The following is a 20,167-nucleotide window of genomic DNA, read 5'->3' as shown; positions in this document are numbered from 1 at the left end:
AGTATTATCAAAACAATTCAGTTGTTTATTAGACTTTCTTTTTTCCAAGTGTGTTTATTTTATGATTAATTCTTTCACTTTTCAAGAGAATTCATTTAATTTTGTTATAAGGTTACAAATAATCCCTATGCACTTATATTTCAGGTGTTGTTGATTCTATTTAAATCATGCTGTTTAGTAGGTAATTGCTGTTCTGTAATATAAACAGAACTTCACTAACTGTTTTAGGATTCAATAACTGGTAAATATGTACACAAACTGCTGAATGAATGTCTTTTTTTTTTCATGGATTAGTAGAATGATTGCCTAAATGGTAGATAAATATGATTTTATGTGTGACCAAGTCTGGTAAAATTATGGTTCTTTTTTAGTCCTACTTATGAATAACAATCCTAAACATGCAAAGGAGATCTTTGTTTTTTTGTGCCAAGTTATCCATTTGAGACTACCATATCTTGACTGTGTTTTCAGAATTTATGAAAAGGATAAAGAAAATGCTCCAGAAGTTGTCAAAGACCTAAAGAAGCAGCTACGGGAAAAAGATATGATTCTTACAGATATTAGGCTTGAGGCTCTAACATCAGCTCATCAGCTCGAGAGCTTGAAAGATACAGTTAATAAGATGAAGGTAAAAAAAGAAAAAAAGACATACATTGTATTAAAATATAACAGTGTGTAATATTGAAATTAGTGCATCAAACTTAATTTTTATATTATATTAAAAATATTACTAAATTTTTAATATTACATAATTGTTGTTATTAATTTGAGGTTTTGATATCTTGAGATTTATGTTTTTAACTTTATGACAGAATTTTTATTCTCTTCTTGATATTTTCTTAAGATGAGAACTTCGTGTTGTGTATTAATATCTTTTAGAATTATGTTAAATAAATTTTCAGCAGAATGGTTATGGCAATCAATACCAAAATATTAAACAAAATAAGATTTTAATTAACGTTTTTTAATACAATTTGTGAACTTATTAAAATATCTGCAGAGAATACAAGCACCATGTGATGTGGTTTAATTATCTAAATAGTTAGGTTTTGGTTTCAAATATGAGTAAAGTGATATATATTATAAAATTATAGGCAGAGATGGTGAACCTTAAACAAGACAATGAACGACTGCAGCAACTTGTGGTCAGTAAATCTTTAAACTCATCTCAGAGCTTGGAGCCATTCAGGACAAGTTTGGAGAACACAGAGAAAAGAATAAGTGCTCCAGAATACTCAAACACCACTAATGTTGGTAAGTAACAACACACAATAAGCCTTGTCACAGTCCAATTTTGAAAGAATGTTGAGGTGAGATCTCGTGATTGATGAGGGATCTGAAAGAAAAAATTTAATTGTCATATGTTTTGTTGTTGTTTTTTTAACAGATCAGGAAAGTGCCTTACACTTTGACCACTTTTTATATGATTGAAATATCAAAAAATAATGAAGTTAGTGTCTTTTTTGTTATTGTAAAAAAATCGTCTCCTGGTGGGATGACACTGAATTAAAATCCACAGAAGATAGTCCAAACAAGCAAAAATATCTTATAATGTTTCTTTATAAAATTAAACACAAACTAGTGTTGTTATTTAGAGTATTTATGATGGAAGAATTGTTTTTAATTTAAGGTTGGGGTATGTTTTATTTAGCATCATACAAAACAGTATTGGTACTTTTATGAAACTATCAGAATTCCCAGCGTTGCTTTGATGAAAATGGCTTTAACTGATTTAATTCTTTATGTGCATGCTTATTTATTGATCTACAGTAAAGCAAAGAAGAGACTGTTTTAATTTATAAAAGCCCTTTCGATCATTCATTATCAGAGAAAGCTAGGCCTTTTTAATTTGAGACAATTGATCATCCTGTGTACCAAAAGTTGCTGTACTGATCATTTGACCTCAAAACAACCTATGAGGCTTCACCCATCTAGCCCATGCTACATCCTGCACAAAGTTGTATCTGTACCCCAAGTTTGGAGTTTATAAGGAACAAACCCACAGATAGAGAGAGACATTTACACTTATATACATAGCAAAATTCAATCCCAGGTCTTCTGTCACATCAAAAACTCTTATCTTGTTGCTGGCAGTATGTGAATTTATTTCAATGCAGAATTTTAATAAATTTTGAAAGTATAAGTTTTTTATGATATTTGTAACGTTTAAATTTATGCTGGCATAAAAAATTGGCTCATTTTGAAGATATCAGATTTTTCTTTATGTTGTTGCCAGTGTTTGAATTTACTCCAGTGCAGAAAATGAATCAATCAATTTTGAAAATATCAATGGTTTCAGCTGGTAGCCAGATGTAAGTATTGGTTACTAGTGCTGGTACTATTGTATCTATGTTTTTTCTTAATATTAAATCGGTATGTCCACGGATTTACAATGCTAAAATCAGGGGTTCGATTCCCCTCGGTGGGCTCAGCAGATAGCCCGATGTGGCTTTGCTATAAGAAAAAAACACATACTTGTCCTATAGGTTAACATAATTGTTTATTGGACTAATAAGAAATTTTCAAAAATGTGCATTCCTATTTTCTGTGTCTTTGTTATTGTCCATTTTAACAGGAAATGATAGGAAATATTGAACGAATATTAATCACATCTTTGTATCAACTTATAAATTCTTTGATGATTGAATTAGGAAATAAATAATTTGAATAAATTTTCTTTTCATTTTCTCCATAACCTTTTTTCCTGGATTTTGGTTTCAAATTTGTCACCTAATTATATAAAATGAGGACTTTTTTTCCTTATTGATTTCTTGCAGCCTTTTAAAACAACTTCAGATATTATTAAGACTTTAATACAAGGTGTTGTAATTATCTGTGTTTCAAGATTGCAGAAATGCTGAGAACAAAAAGAATTTTATTAAACAACAGATCCACGAAGATACTTAGTTCTGTGTGTTGAGATATGATCCTCTGGTGACATCCACTTGTAATTAATTATATTTATACTGTCAGAAATTAACATTGAGATATCAAAGATATTTTTAATAAAGTATAGCTTTCATTGTCTGTATTTTTTTTCCAATGATCTGGCTAAACTGTAAAGAAAAAACATAAATAAATTGAGCTGTAAAGATCTTAAGAACAAAGTACTGTAATGTGCAGAATCCTGATGTACTTCTAATATAGACGAACATATATCACGAACTTGGCTTAAATAAAGTGAGTACCAGAGGTTACTAAAGGTACAATGTACCATTGTTACAGGACCAATCCTGGTGAAAAGTGTGTGCCTGTTATTCTTAGCCTGTTCTCTAAAATGAAAACTTAATATAGTATTAACAAATACATTTACTCTCAAATGAGTTTCACTTCATAGCCAGTACTTTTTTCACCCAATCTCCACAGCTTAATGATGATCTTCTTTCAAAGATGTCTCATGTTTTTGAAAAATGAGTTGTTTTGAAAATTAGCAAAAGTAAAGGAAGTTTATGTATGGTAGGATTATGGTGATTACCTCTCTGTAATTATTATTAAAGTAAGTTTAGTATATCTCCAGTTTCATCTATTTTTACAGGTGTTACTAACTACTTGGTGGATTTACTTTGGTATAATTTTCTTTCCTTTGATTCTAGATATGTACCTCACTGATGCAGCAATAAGTAGAGAAGGGAAGCGAGTTATCATATCAACATACTTATGTTGCCATGGTGATTACCACAAAGTTACCACACTGCCAGAGGTATGTTTTTGCCTAATTTCATCATTACAGTTAATTGTGAATTTTAAAATTTACTTTGGGAGTTTGATATTTCTTTGTTTAAGTATGGGGAAAAAAGTGACAGTAATTTTCTTCTAAGATTAAAAAAATGTATTTTGTAGTTTTATTGATGCCTCTATTCTACCATATAATATCATCTTTCACCGTATATCTGGAATTAAAGCCAGAGATAGCATATGAGTCTTTCATTCGGATAGGTTATTCTGTCATGAGAAGAATACACTTTTTCAATCTCATTATCTCTCTCTCCACTTATATGATATCATATTTTTTAGTTTAATGAGGGGGACAATATATCAGGAGACTAAACTTTTTCAAACTTCTTATTCTGATTAAAACAATGAAACAATTCTATTAAAGTGAAAGAACAAGTTAAAACCTTTTTAGCTTCTGAAAATACATCTCCTTAGCTTTGCTCTTATTTATGTAGTGACATCAAAGAGATATATGAAGATGTATCTTCAGCCACGTCTTAAACCAACAGTATATTTTTTAGTCTGTGTACTGTCCTTCTAAGAGCATTTTGTATAATATAGCAACATTTTGAAACAGCATTTCACAAATTTTTGTGTCTGTATTCTGATAGTTATTTGTCATGTATAAAAAAACTAAGTTCTGTTTTTACTAGCCTCCACAGGAAGTGGTTATAGGATCTGTTTTAGTGAATGGAAGTACTAAGTGGGACTTGCTGGATAACATAGTCAAAAAAGCATTTAAGGTGAGATTCAATCATATTTTATTGTTGAACCACAGTTGTTACATCATGAGTGTAAATTCTATCTTGTCAGCTGGGCAGTCAGTTTCAAATACGAAAAATATTGATTTCACCCTAAAAAAAATGAATGGGTAATTGTGAGTGTTTCTTGTTTAAATTCCTTATGTCTAGCAATATCTTAATGTTATTCTATATTTACATGATTTAGAAGCCAGTATTTAAAACATCTCTGCCAGTTTTAGATTTGGTTTGTTGGTCTTAGTCCAAAGCCGCATTGGGATGACTGCTGAGACCATACAGGGAATTAAACCCCAGAATTTTAACATTATACTTCCATAAACTTACTACTGTTCCATTTGGGAACTTTATATTTGGTAAAAAATAACGTTCCAAAGTTATTATTAATAGAAATATAGAAATTTAACCAAAGTTGCAACTTAATTTGTAATTTACACTACTCATTGTAAATGTTAGCACACGAAACTGTCTTTTCTGTAATTTTTTTATTGTCGGTATGTAAAACATTTCGTTCATCAGTTGTACTCAATGAAATTTGTGTTTATCCTTTGTTGGCAGGAATATGTCTTCAGGCTTGACCCTGTTTCCAGTTTAGGCTTAAATGCAGAAAGCGTTTTGAGTTACCACATTGGTGATGTTTTGCGTTCAAAAGGTAAGTATAGCGATCCCCTGTTCTTATCTGTACTGATTAACAAAAAAGTGAGAAAAACTAATGAGGATATTAAAGGGATAAAAGATATTTGTGGCTAGAGCTAGTGTGTGAAGTTCATAAACATTAAGTTATAATTGTAAACCATCAAATGATGTAATTCAGTTTGCCAGTATCATGAGTTCTGTAAAAATAATAATGAAATGGTGTTTCAATTTCTAAGATACTTCCAGTTGTAATACAATATACATATATACATAGGGATAGTTACAGAATATACTTGAAACATTTAAGACAAACAAAAGTTTGTTCTTTAGTTTGAAGTTGAATAATTACAGTTCTAGATATTTTGAAAATATTTTTATGAGACTTGTTCTGATTATCTCTGTGAATCTGTGGGTTTTCTATATTACAGATGTTGAAATTCCAGAATTGTTGCCATATGGTTACCTGGTGGGAGAGAATGTCCAAATATGCATCACTTTAAAAGGTTATTTTATTCTTTATATGTAGCTGTTTATCCTAGTTTATTTCTAATTTAAAATTATAATAAACTAATGAGTTTATTTGTCTGTTTTACTATACAGTGCAGTAAAAACCATTTGTTACAAAAGGGCAAATCGCAAAAATTTTTTATCAATTTGGTTTCACAAATTGTATTTTCATTGAACCTAACTTTTTTATTACCATCATTATATCCTTTAGGATTTTAAAATAATTTATGAGAAAATGTCTTTCTGTTGTGTAACATGAGGTTATTAGGTTTTTGTAGTTTATTGTTTATGTCGTGATTCATTATACTCACTTTAGGAACCAAACAGAATTCCACAGATGCCTTGGCAGTTGAAATGCTCATTCCAAAGTCAATAGTCCAACGATACGTCTCATTACTCTCTGAACACAGAAGAATTATCTTATGTGGTCCTAGCGGAACCAGAAAAACTCATCTTGCTCAGAAACTTGCTGAATTCCTAGTCTTCAGGTTAATATCCATTATGATCTCTGAGACAAACAATAATTTTAGTTTGATGTTTATATGCAAGTTGACATCACTTGCATTGTTATTATTATTACATTTCACCCACCTTCTGCTGAAAGATAATCTTTCTTGAAATAAATATTTAAAATATTTAAAATTGAATACATATATATATATAAACCTGTCTAGCTGAGAATGTTTGTAATATAGAATTCTTCTTAAAGATGTCTACTCTGATAACCATTTCAGTTTGTCTCTTTCAATCTTGTTTTTCATCTTATAAGTCATCAATAGCATGTGGTACCAAGAAATTTTTCAAAACACACAAAATTATACACTTATTTATTAGAATAATGCCATATCACTAATTTTATCCCAGTTTCCAATTTAATCACCTGTAACAGTCTTTTTATCAGTTTTTTTTAACTTGTGTCTTGCAACCATTTCACCAGTAAGGATTGTCTTGTTCGATAGCAACTGAAAAGTAATTCATCCATTTATAAAATGTCAACTTGCAGATTCATGTTTTTCCTTACCAAGAATTCTATTTCAATTGTAAGTCAAATCTTTTTTGTCAGTGTTTAACTCTAGGTTACTTAGATTATCTGGTGAAATTCCTTGAAGAACCTGCCCAGTTTTTTTTGCCATGTATTGCAAGCATTTTCCACAAATCAAGCTGCTTTAATTAAAAATTTCAAGCAGGCTTAAACCAAAACATTTTAAGCACTAGAACCATGCATATTGTTCTGTCACCTAACAGTTTTACAAGTTATACACTTCCACTACCTATGTAAGTTTAAAAGAAATAATCTTAAAGTTTCAATACAGAATTAACTTATCTTTTTCTCAGCCTGCAGTTTTTATCATTAAAATGTGTTTAATATTATGTAGGAGTGGTAAGGAGTTGAGTCCAGGTGCTATAGCAACTTTTAGTGTGGACCACAAGTCAGCCAAAGAACTCCAACAGTATTTATTTAACATAGCAGAACAGTGTGAGAGCAGGTGAGTTTTATGACAGTGTACAAGTTGTTAAAAGAAAACTGGGTGTGAAATATTATATCTCGTTGATTGTTACTGAAATGGGTACTAGATGATATATCACAATATGTTTTTACTGATTTTTCAACTGTGTTTACTTTCATTAATCAAGAACACACCCCTCTTTCTACTGTTGGGTTGTGAGGCAGGTTGTTCCGCTGATAAGTTGACAGTGATATCACTCTTCACAGAAATTTTAATCATTTTAAAATTATTTACATAATGGCCTCAATTTTTATAATGTTCATAAAAATCATTTTATCAATGTCAGTAGTTCAGTATTTGAAGTTTTGATGAAACCATATTGTTTGTTATAAAGATGGTAAATTAAGGTTTCCAATTAATGTTTTATATGTTCACTGGTATTGACATCAATAACAGTACTAAGTTAAAAAAGAATTACTTATCTTTGTTTAGTATGATACTGCAAACTCCACAAATTTTGTTTGTAAAAGTCCCTTATTCTTTACAGCAATAGTTCGGACCTTCCAACCGTGATTATCCTGGACAATCTTCATCATGTTGGCTCTCTTGGTGAAGTCTTCAATGGTTTCCTCTGTGTCAAGTATCAGAACAGGTATGAAATTTTATCTTCAGAAAACATTTTGCACAAACAAATCACTTGGTAAGGCTGATTAAAGTAGGTTGGCATTCAATCATCTCTGTCTACCCTATTTAAGATTACTTTATCAGCTAAAGGACTACTTCTTTAATTTAAAACTACCTTCCTTGTCAAAGGACTATTTCTTTAACTCCACTCTTAATTATAGCTGGAGATCTGTAAAAACATAATAAAAGTAAATTCCATCTTCTGTCTAAGGGTGTTTAAATGTCAGTTTATTTTAATTAGCTTAACTTGAGAACGTTTGGAAAGCTGACCTACACCAGAGGTTGGAAAAGAAAGATCTTCTTTCTGGAAATAATTAAATTTATCTAGCTTTTTGTTTTGTGATTTTTTTTTTTCATTAACAAAATAAAATATCTGTTTACAAGAACATTTACTCTCTGAAACCAAACCTACTTTTGATGTAACTGTCATGACCACTCTTATAATAATGAGGATATATATTTGAACAATATATATCTCCAAAACACAGTATGTTACATTTCCATATTAAAACACAATAAGGACTGCTTACTAGTTACATTTCTCTTAAAAATATGATGAAGACAACTTATTGCTTATATATCCATGTTAAAAACACAATAAGGACTGTTTATTGATTAGAGTTATCTTAAAAACACAATAAGGACTTTATTGATTAAAGTTTTCTTGAAAATACAATAAGGACTGTCTATTGATTAGTTATCTTAAAAACACAATAAGGACTGTTTGTTGGTTACATTTCATGTTAAATAGATTTTAATTTAATATGTAACTGTTAAATTAGTAATTTTTGTAGTTTTTATATGTTGTTAAAAAACTGTAAGTAAACTTAAGTTTGGTGTTGCAATAGAAAAATGCTTTGAAAACTGCACACATTCCTGCTGTGATAAGATCAAACAGTAACTGTAACATTCAGACTTTCTAATGACAGCTGTGTTCAGTTTACTGTGGTTGGTAAAAAGTGTTTCACTGCATAATTTGTTTCAGTCCATACATCATAGGGACAATGAACCAGACCACCTGCTCAACCACCAACCTCCAGTTGCACCACAATTTCAGGTGAGACCACTAATTTTTTTAATATTTATATATCTTTTTTTGTATTTGATCTTCTGCAACTGAAAATCTTGAATACCTACATTATTTATTGGACCTGTTTTTACCAGCAGGGCCATATTGTGTTTGAACATAGCTTGGGATGTGTTAGAACATAGTAGCTCTGCTGTAAGCTTAAGGCCTTAAAGCTACAGCTGAGGGTGAGTACAGTTTAGGTTGCCCATTATGCAGCTTTGCATCAAAATTAAACAAGGAAATAAACACGCCATTTTGGAGAAAAGTGTAGTTTGAAAAGTGTAATTAAAACCTGGTTTAGACTCAGTATTCTCTGAATACTACTTGCTATTAGAGATCTTTGATTAGAGTTGTAATTGGAAATAGCATACTATTAACTGGTGCTTTCTTATTTATCTTGAAGCTCTGTAATAATTAGTTACCTAAGTAAAACATCATACAACTAGTTGAAGTACCTGTCCTGTGGACAGAAGTTATGTAAATTCACACTAAATGAAAGGCTATCTTAGGACATGAAAAGTTGCTTCCTTTATATGTAATTTTAAAAAAATACCTATAAAAACTGCAAAACACAAAATGTAAAATCACAAGTTTGCACATATCTTCCCTTGGACTTAACAAACTTTTGTGCCAAATTTGGTGAAAATCCATCAACATGGAAGAAGTAGCAATAAAAAACGCCCATAGAAATTGCAGAACTGAAACTTTTATGTATTTCCCCATAGACCCAGTGAACCTCCACACCAAATTTGGTGAAGCTCTATCTACATGTTGTGAAGTAATAGTAAAAATGCAAAATACCCATAAAACTGCAAAACACAAAACTGATAATTTGTATGTACCTTTGCATGGATCAAATGAACCTCTGTATCAAATTTGATGAAGATCCACCTACACAAGGTGAGGTAGTGGTAAAAAACGTCCATAAAAACTGCAAAATGCAAATAATGTGTTTGTGTTTACCCATAAACTCAATAACACCCATACTAATTTTTGTGAACATCTATCCACACTCTGCAAAATAGTTAAATCAGTAGACAGTAGACAGTGCTATTATATTTATATTGAGAAACTAATTTTGCTATAATAAATATCTCTGTTTTTTAATCACAGAATATGTAACTTGATTTCTCTTATTTGTAACAAAGAAACCTGTTTTGATTTGTGTGATTTTTATCCCTCGTTAGGTGGGTCCTGTGTGCAAACCATATGGAACCTGTGAAAGGATTTCTGGGAAGATTTCTTCGCAGGAAATTGGTAGAAACAGAAGTGACTAGTGGAATACAAAACCCTGACCTTGTTAAAATCATTGACTGGGTTCCTAAAGTGTGGATTCATCTGAATACGTTTCTAGAAACTCATAGTTCTTCTGATGTTACCATTGGTAAGGATAATTCTAATAGTAACCACCAGTCTTTTGAAGGTGAGATGTTTCACTCACGTTCTTTCTTCAAGAACAATTTATATATGTATACTTAAAAAGTAGAGTTGATTGTCTGCCCATCTAGTGTCACATGTTGTTGGAAACTGGCTGAACCACGTGTGTTTAACTTTAGCATTGAATTCATGTAACCAGTATATTGAGTTTGAATGCATGAAGTAATAATAAAAATGGTCCAAGTTTGATAGCCATTTAAAGTTTACTTGTGTTTATTGACACATTTTGAAGCTCTATTGAGAAAGGAGGTGAGTGAGAAAAATATTTGATAGCAAACAAAAGTAACATTCAATAGTACCTTTACATCAAACAAACAGTTTGTGTGCCTTGACTCAAATTGGTGAAAGGTAAACTCGTGTCCCACTTGTAGTATTACTTCTATGCCTAGCATTTGCTGGCTATCTTTTGTAGCCATTTTATTACAGACTATCATATAAATTAGAATATTCTAATTACCCCTCATTACTTTGTCATTAAAGGTAGACAGAGGTTATGTTTTTATCCTTGTGTGTGGGTGTGTTTGTCAACAAGATGTCTTACAAATAGTCCAGTGAATTTGGGCAAAAATTGTTGCTAATTAAAATTAAAGTTGTTACCTTTTTGGAGGGTCAAAGGTTAAGATCACAACAAGGTCACATAAATAAAAAAAAATCCTATCTGTTAACATGCGAGTCAATTTTTCACACTGTTTTTGCTCTATAACTCAGTCAATAATGATCGCATTTTGACGAAACTTGGTGGACATATGCAACACATATTATTGTCCTGCTAAAATTGTTCCTGACTGTTTTTTATTGATATTTTGTAAGAGCCAAATATAATCAATGCTGCATAATGAAAATATTTACTCTACTGAGTGGCCCTCTAATTTTCTCTGTATCGACTTATAGAAGCTAAATATAAAATATTAAATGAGATATCCAAAAAAAAGCTCATTGTTTTATTCTTTGTTATCCAGGGATTGTTTATTAGTTTTATAATATCCCTGTTTGTTAATTTTTTATCTTTCTTTATTGTTGTGCAATAAACCATACATAGTATTGCACAAATATGCATTTACCAGTTATGCTAACCTCTTGTCTACCAACCATTTATAAAGCAAAATTTTCATTTTTATAATAACTTTTTATAACTTCTGGAAAACAACCAATATAATCCACAAATGATTATGCTAAGTATGCTATTTTATGATTATCTTTCTCAACAACGTTAAGTACAGCTAATAACTTAAACAAAAACAATAAACTATGATAAAAACTTAAAAACTAGAACTACATTGGCATTTGGCTACCTTAAGAGAGTTATAGTTACTCCGGTCATTTACCCATGCTTGGTTGAATTTCTTCACTTTGACATTCAGAGTACTGGGCAGAAATCACAGTGTGTCAACACCATAAAACAGCCATCTCAATGCTTTGTTTTAATTAGACTGTCGGACTCCCCTGATGCTTTGTCTTAATTTATAAGTCAAATAAAATTTATGTTGTATGAAATGCACCAGTATCTTTGTTCAGTTGTATAACTCATTTCTGTTGGTTCTTGTTTAAAATTAATATTTTTTTACTCTTCAGGGCCAAGATTGTTTCTTTCATGTCCAATAGATGTCTCTGGCTCTCAAGTATGGTTTATAGACTTATGGAATTACAGTATTATCCCATATATCATGGAAGCTGTACGTGAAGGATTGCAGGTACCGTACAATTTACCAAGTGTATATTCTTTATGTCCTAATTTTGTAAACTTCACTTTGAAGTGGACTAAATATTTGAATTCCGAATCTACTTATCTTGGTAATGTACACCGTGAAGCCATCAAAAGTGTTTCATAATCCCTAATTCTATATGTTTAGCTTTATGGTCGTAGAGCCCCGTGGGAAGATCCAACTGAGTGGGTCCAAGAATCGTATCCCTGGCCATCAATAGGTGAGCCTGACTGGCCCCAGTTACTGCATCTTCGTCCCGAAGATGTTGGTTATGAAAGTCATCCAGTTTCTAGTGTGGGAACAAAAACGACTACTGTATTGTGCAGTGATTTAGAAGCAGACCCTTTGGTAAGTTCTAATGCATGGTGTTGGGACTTTGATATTTGAAGTTCCTTGAAAATTACATTATGTTATAATCAAGCTAATTAACAGTTGACAATGCTTTTATGTCTAAATTTATTCATGAAATTATGATATTAAAACTCTCTAGTAATTATCTGTTATAATTCTTTTAAACATATATGTGAGTTTGAATTCTCTTTGATTTCAAGGTACTTATTTTATCTTGAAAGAGATGGTAAAGTTTTTTTATTAGCATCATAAACTGGAATCAAGTTTGATTTAAACTGGTTCATTGTGTGATGTTTTAGATACCACTGGGTTTCACAAAACTGTAATAAGAAAAAGGAAACTGAAACAAAATATTATTCTGTAATTTAAGAAAAATACTATATTAGTGAACATTTTTGGTTTTCTTAATATAGATATTGGATTTGTAATGTTTTGTAATAGAAATACTTTGACATTATTCTGTTTTCAATTACACATATAATACTACTAATAATAAATAAAATGATTGTATTTGACAAATATTTTATAATTGTTGTCAGTGTTAGACTTCATGTTACAAAGTCTGCTATAAGACATATAACATGAATTTTATAAAACCATGAGTTATGTTTTGTCTGCTTAGCTCAACATGTTAATGAGACTTCAGGAAGCAGCAAGCTATTCTAGCCCTAATAACAACGACACAGATGACATGAATGTAGACAATGTTGGAATTAGGACTAAAGACCTGCTGAACACAGAATTGGAGTCCACTTTGTGATATTTTGTTTTATGTAGAAAATAACTTTGACACAACAAATCTTAATATGATCCCTACATCAGTCATCTTTAGTCCTTTGTGTGGCAAAATAATTTATGAGTAAACTGTTTGTTTCAGATGGGCATTGGTAAACAAACAATAATGCCACTTTATCACAGGAACTAAATGTCTATTATATTGAATTATAATACAAAATGTAAAGGGAGTTATATTTAGGATATCTGACAGAATCTTTTCAAAATATCTTAATATTTATTTTTTTAAACTTTTTAACAACTTAACACTTATATAAAACACTTCTTAAATTTTCTTGATGATGAGAAACCCACTTGAAATAAAAATGTATTCTCAAGATGGTTGGTATAGGTATTTGACTTTAATTAAAAATAAAGTAAAGAACAACGTTTCGACCTTCTTAGGCCATCTTCAGATTAACAAAGAGAGAGTTTGCAGCTGATTGTTGCTGGGCACATGTGCCCTGTTAGTGTTAAGTGTATGAACACAAGTCCCTTAAACCAAAAATTAATGTTTCTTCTGAAATTAAAGAGTATTATGTATTATTTTGGTTTGTTTTTCATGGATACAAATGTGTTATACTTTCAAGGTCTAGTGACGATTACTACTAACTGATTGTTGAAACTAATTTTGTAGAAACTTTTTATACACAGAATATATTAAATGTTTTATTTTGAAATTTGAAATTTTATCCAGACCACTTTCTGAATATGGCACGAATACAGTTGTGTGGTAATTTCAGAAAATATTCTATTAATAGATAACATTTTCTGTATTACAAATCAGCTGTTTCAGTGGGTGCGTTAATCATTCAAAAAAGGAAAAAAACTTCAGCAGTTCCAAACGTAGTTGAAGGGTTCATCAGACCCAACCACTCCCTTTCCAAAAGATTGGAATATTCTCAAAACATAAAATAATTAGTCAACTCCAACAAAATATTTTGGAATCTTTTAGTTACTTATTACATGTAGAAAGGTACCTTTGTAAATGTTTGGTTATTTTGATTGAAATGTACCTTTGTAAATGTTTGGTTATTTTGATTGAAATGTACCTTTGTAAATGTTTAGTGATTTTAGAAGGAAAGTGTTAGGACAAAGTAAAAATTATATTTCAAGCTACTTTCAAAGAGCAATGACATTGTATAACACTCTGGAATTAAAGTATAAAACAGCTAGAAATTGGGTATGAAAGAAAATACATGCACAAAAATTCAGATTAACTCTGGTGAAACACCAACAGCTTGGCATGTATTTTCTTCATAGTTATTTTATTTAAAATAATTTAAAAGGAAAGTTTTCGTTTTATAGTAGTATCACATGTTAGGACATTAACAAAAATCAAAACAAAGTAAGTTAAAACTAAACACATAGATTCTATAAAGTTGTTATAATTGTTTTACAGTAAACTCAGTTGTTATATTGCAAGAAATATGGTTATCTGTTCAACAGGTTGGCAAGATTTTAGAAGAGTTAGAATGTTAAGTTACTGCATGTGATTGTCTTTACTGCAGCTATTTGTTTACATAATTGTAACATTATGATAATACATTGACAACAGGCACTATAGGGCTGAGTGTACTATAATCCCTAGCTTTAATTTATGATTTCAAAAGAACTTAACATGAAAGCTTACAATGACCCTGCTAATAAATATACAATATATTAATGATTGTCTGTATCTTTATTGACAGACTCCCCATTTATTAAGAAAAAAAAAACAAGTGGGGCAATCAGTTGTCAATATGTATCATATAAATCTTTATGTTGGCATACATTTTATACTAGATATATTATTACAGATTTGAGTTTATCTTAATTATTTTTTAAATGATGTAAGCATCAGTACTTTGTAAGACTCAATTTATTACTGGTTTTGTATACATTTCTGTCACCATACTTAACTCTACAATTGCTGTAATGTTATAAAAATACCATACACTAATTAATTATGATAGATACATGTGACACGGTATTCAACATTCTGTTGGAAATCTAATATAAACTGCTCACAAAATATATCATTTTTCAACAGAGTATTTGAAATTCCATAAAAGACAGTGTGACAGAAATTTATGCAAAAAGTTCCTTTAACAATTCAGTTTACGTTTCTGTTTATTTGGACCAGTATGTGAAAATACAGATACTCATATTAGGTGAAAACGAAACTACCAATATACAAAGATATCTACGTATATATGAAATCTGAGTTTTGTGTACAAGAAGTACCATTTTTTCAAATTTTAACAGGGGAACATACTCCCTGGATCCCTCAATGCATGGTATGTGTATGCACAGTTCTGTTTGTGAACACAACTGCAGTAATATACATAAAATAAATGTAAACATTAAAGAACAATCACCTCACACTCTTGGTATGTGGGACCTTGACTAAAATCGGGTAAATGATAAATTAACATTTAATACATACAAAAAGAAGGTAAGTAAAAGTCTGGAAGTAATATATTTGCACATTATAATCTGTTTATTAATGCTTGCCAATTTTTATGTACAAATTAAATTTTGAGGCAGCGTTTTGTTTATGCACTCATTGAGCATGTGCTGGATAATTTAGTTTATCCATTTTTTTTGCACAATGCACTTGATGCATTTAAAGTATCTAATTGTAACTGCCGTTACAAACGTGTTACAACTTTCTCGTACCCATTTCATTGGTTGCTACTTAGATTCTTTAATTTGTTGGTTAGTTTACATACAGATTTTTAGCATTTGATGTTATGGTTGCTGGCTTGGATTTTGCTGACAGTTATTTGTGCTTATATGTTTTACATCTCTAAAGAGTCATTATATTTCAAGTAAAAGTATGAAAAACAAACTATAAACAAAATATTATTCACTCTAAAATTAGAACATATCATGAAGAATATTAACAATTAGTGAAAATAAGAATTAACATTGTAAAATTAAATGCACAGAAGATCATTTATTGATAGAAGATGACACACTTTTTGTTTTGTAATTGAATAGGTTCTAAATAAAATAAAACATAGTTTAATCTACAAATAATTATAAAAAGTTGAATGTTTACCTTAACTTTTTCCACTTATTTCCAGAACTTTAAGTAATTTTGTGTTAAATTTTAAGGTAGAAAAAGTAATTTTTCACAATTTTGGTTGTTATGAGATAAAAAAATAGTGAGAATATTTACACCTATGATAAATGTTTTATGGTACATAACTTAGTTTATAAATAATTGCATCATTAAATCCATAGATAACCATCGCCATATTTCAGTTTATGTGTATTTAAGCAGCAATCCCATAACTGTATAAAAATATTTGAAAATAATTTCTAAATTTTGGTTTAGTATACTATTGCTGTTGTATCATTAAAAATAGGCTTAGTACACCATTGTTGCTTTATCATTAAAAATAATTAACATTTAAAGTAAGCGTGGCTGTTGAATATGATGAGTGTACTTAATGTTTATTAACAGAGATGTAAATAATTTCAAAATGAAAACAGGCCAAAGATGTCATTGTCCCATTTGTAATTCATTAGTGTCAATTGGGTATGTACTCTTAACAACAGTTATCATTTATTCATTCTGTAAAACACTGGGCTTAAAACGTTTTTTTATATCAGAGTAAAATATATAATGCTTTAATCCATAAATATGTTAACCTTACGTGTTCTATTGAAGCAGTGTTATGTTTGTGTAAGATAACTTGTATTATTTTGTAAATATACTAGAAAATTTTTCAAAACTGGTTTTAGATTTTTTTTTTCTATTGGAACAGAAAGAAACATCTGAATTACTCTAAACAGTAGAAAGAGAAAACATTTTAAACAGTATTATATATGTGGATGTGTATATTTTAATTAATTGTATATTAAAACGAATACTATTTTTAGGCTCATAATTAGAAGACTCGACATGCATGCAACCTGTGGATTGCATGTTTAAATCCTTTCACCAAACAAGTTTGTCCTTTCAGCCATAAGGGGGTTATAGTGTGATAGCCACTGTTTGTTATTATAGAATAGCCCAAAATTTAGTGGTGAGTCGTGTTGACTAATTGCCTTCCCACTAGTCTCTCACTTCTATGTTAGCAATAGTTAGCACACATAGCCCGTGAGTGACTTTGCACCAAATTCAACAAAATGACCTCAACCCTCGGTTACCAGTATATATAATAAGAGCTCTCCAATAAGTTAGCAGTAAGTTTATGAACTTCTAATGCGAGAAACCAATGTTCAATTTCTTTGTATACTTTCCATTAGAACAATGACATTACTAATTGTAATTATATTATTATTAAAATTACTTTATCAATTCCAATAACTAATGAAAGATTTACAACATTACAGTTCATTTCACATCCTAAGTACGTAATTTACTCTGGTCGAAAGTTGTTATTTTTTGAGGAATTGCTTAACATGCAATTAAGAATGAAAACTAGAACCTCCTGTCCTTTCAACATTTAATTTATAAAACAGTGATAATTTGTTACAATACGTTTTTAAGATAGTTCATGGAAAACATATTTAAAGAGTTTATTTCCAAACAAGAATTAGAAGAAACCTTTTAAGATGTTCCAAATTCAGTATTCCTATTCGATGTGTATTTTAGCGATGATTGGTGAACTTCATTGTTAGATTACGAATAAATTTTTAATGAAACATGTTTGACTTTTTTTTCTGTTAAACGTTTATCGAGACTGACCCTTTTTTGCATAATTATAGTTGTGTATTTTTACAAATAAACGAGTACAATAAAATTTAATTCAAATAAATACATATTATTAATAATAAACATTTTGTTGTTTTGAATTAAGCAGAAAGCTACAAAATGGGCTATCTGTGTTCTGCCCACCACGGGTATCGAAACCCAGTTTTTAGCGTTGTAGTCCGCAGACATTCCGCTGAGCCACTGGAGAGCTAAGCATTTTGTACTGGAGTAAACAAAACGCTACTATAGCCAGAACCAATCAGATATAAACAATTTATTAAATATAATAACAAAAATATAAAAAATACACTTTCAAAAACTATAATATGAATTTTATCACAAAAAAGGTAAACCGGTACTTGGACAGAACTAGGTACAAACGTTAATAAATAATGTAACATGAATATCAGATAAATCCAATGACTATCAAAAAATAACGAAAAATAACAAGAAAAAATAATTGTTCACCAAAGGTTAACACAATGGTTCAAAATCAGAATATTTTTTAATATTGGAAGCAATAATGAGAAATAATTAGCAATAATTATTTTCAACTATATACTGTGAACTTGCTCATTTTCAAGATCAAGGAAGGCGTTTTATTTAGTGGTTACAACACAAGGATACATCTTATGTGACTAGCTATTACCATAAACCTCCATAATCTTTCACAACATTAATATCTTTATTTTACCGTTAAGGGAAGCTTGTGTCAATTTCAAAACACTCCAAAATCAACATGAGTTAACGTAACTAAAATTAATAGTTGATCTAAACAACAGAATGAATATTAAATAAATTTAGGATTAAAAATAACTTGATGTTCATAAAAGTTATAAACTTCATTTTGATTTGTAGTGAGTTAAAAAGAATTGATAAAAAATTATCTTTCCCCAACCTAATCTAACTCACAGCATAATAGATGTTGTTCAAGTAACTGGGATTCATATAGTATTTGACCACTAATATATTTTTCGTATCCCAACTGGTCTGATAGGCCCAGGTATTAAGCCAAATGCCTCGGTCATAATAGGTCGTTTTATTAATATGAACCTCGAGAATAAACACTGAAGAAGGCCTCAATTTGTTGTGAATGAAGAAAGATATAGAACTACTGTGGAAGGTAACCCCCAAACGATAGCTCAGGCACTTGCAGCAGACTTAGAAGTTTCCAGTGCAAATTGACAGAAGGACAAAAAATGGTTAGGAACAAGAGGGAGTCACTCTTGAAGTGAATCGTTACCTGCGACAATAAACGGATTCTGTACGACAACCGAAAGAGATCAGTACAACGGTTAGATGCAGATAAATATCCAAGACATACGCCGAAGGTTATGATGACAGTATGGTGGTTTGCAGAGGTTATTATCCGTTACTCCTTTCTGCAACTAGGCGAAACAACTAGAGCACAATCTTATTGCCAATAAAATGATAAAATGCATCGAAAATTAACTACCAAAGAGTCATCAGTGGTGAACAGGCATAGACTATTTCTACTGCTTGATAACGCCAGACCCCATACCTCACAAATCACCATTTCCAAATTGAGAAGGCCAGGCATGGTCAGGTGGTTAAGGCGCTTGACTCATAATCTGAGTGTCGCGGTTTTGAATTCTCGTCGCACCAAACATGCTCACTCTTTCAGCCGTGGGGGCGTTATTATGTTACGGTCAATCCTGCTATTCGTTAGTAAAATAGTAGCCCAAGGGTTGGCAGTGCGTGGTGATGACTAGCTGTCTTCCCTCTAGTCTTACACTGAAAAATTAGAGATGGCTAGCGCAGATAGCCCTAGTGTAGCTTTGCGCAAAATTCAAAACCAAAAACAAACAAACAAGATTTAAAATTATATATTTAAAACGGCTGGTATGCGTAGAGAAAGCACTAGTTAAGGAACCTGACAATTCAACTTTCGTGAACCCGACAATTTAACTTTCGTGAACCTGACAATGATCGAAGAAGGTCGAAACGTGGTCCGCTCCTTTACTAGTGCTTTCTCTAGCCACACCAGCTGTTCTTAAATATACAATTTTCTCTACAAGTGGGTTTTCTCGTCATCACTAAACAAAATTGAGATAATGAAATATGAAATTCTGAGCATACATCATACTCACCTAAAATATCTCCAACTAATTATCACTTTTTCCAGCACTTTGAGCTGTTTTTTTTCGATTACAAAACATTCAGGAATTAGGAGACTATTGTCGAAACATTTGAAAAGTTTATTGTCTACGAAACGACGAAGTTTTTTAGAGACTGAATATTTTCATTTTTATCCTGTTGGGTTTGTTTGTTTGTTTGTTTTGGAATTTCGCACAAAGCTACTCGAGGGCTATCTGTGTTAGCCGTCCCTAATTTAGCAGTGTAAGACTAGAGGGAAGGCAGCTAGTCATCACCAC

The 20,167-nt window shown here is 30.8% G+C and overlaps 1 protein-coding gene across 11 annotated transcripts in view; it reads left to right on the top strand.

Moving 5' to 3' along the window:
* LOC143244168 (uncharacterized) overlaps positions 1-13,761 on the top strand; it is a 136,679-nt gene extending 122,918 nt beyond the window's left edge. For all 11 annotated transcript variants that reach the window (XM_076488352.1, XM_076488353.1, XM_076488350.1 and 8 more), the window contains 14 exons: positions 472-628; positions 1,095-1,254; positions 3,594-3,700; positions 4,368-4,457; positions 5,031-5,124; positions 5,537-5,611; positions 5,932-6,103; positions 6,992-7,102; positions 7,611-7,715; positions 8,733-8,804; positions 10,004-10,200; positions 11,826-11,944; positions 12,104-12,304; positions 12,930-13,761. In XM_076488352.1, the coding sequence (XP_076344467.1) occupies positions 472-628; positions 1,095-1,254; positions 3,594-3,700; positions 4,368-4,457; positions 5,031-5,124; positions 5,537-5,611; positions 5,932-6,103; positions 6,992-7,102; positions 7,611-7,715; positions 8,733-8,804; positions 10,004-10,200; positions 11,826-11,944; positions 12,104-12,304; positions 12,930-13,067 (1,798 nt within the window). In that variant the 3' untranslated portion in view covers positions 13,068-13,761. The remainder of the gene's footprint in view (positions 1-471; positions 629-1,094; positions 1,255-3,593; positions 3,701-4,367; positions 4,458-5,030; positions 5,125-5,536; positions 5,612-5,931; positions 6,104-6,991; positions 7,103-7,610; positions 7,716-8,732; positions 8,805-10,003; positions 10,201-11,825; positions 11,945-12,103; positions 12,305-12,929) is intronic.
* Positions 13,762-20,167: the final 6,406 nt, after the last annotated feature.

Source organism: Tachypleus tridentatus, chromosome 2 (assembly GCF_004210375.1).
Source record: "Tachypleus tridentatus isolate NWPU-2018 chromosome 2, ASM421037v1, whole genome shotgun sequence".
NCBI classification, from domain to species: domain Eukaryota; kingdom Metazoa; phylum Arthropoda; class Merostomata; order Xiphosura; family Limulidae; genus Tachypleus; species Tachypleus tridentatus.
Note: the sequence above shows the minus strand (reverse complement) of the source record. Positions and strands in the feature narration are given on the sequence as shown.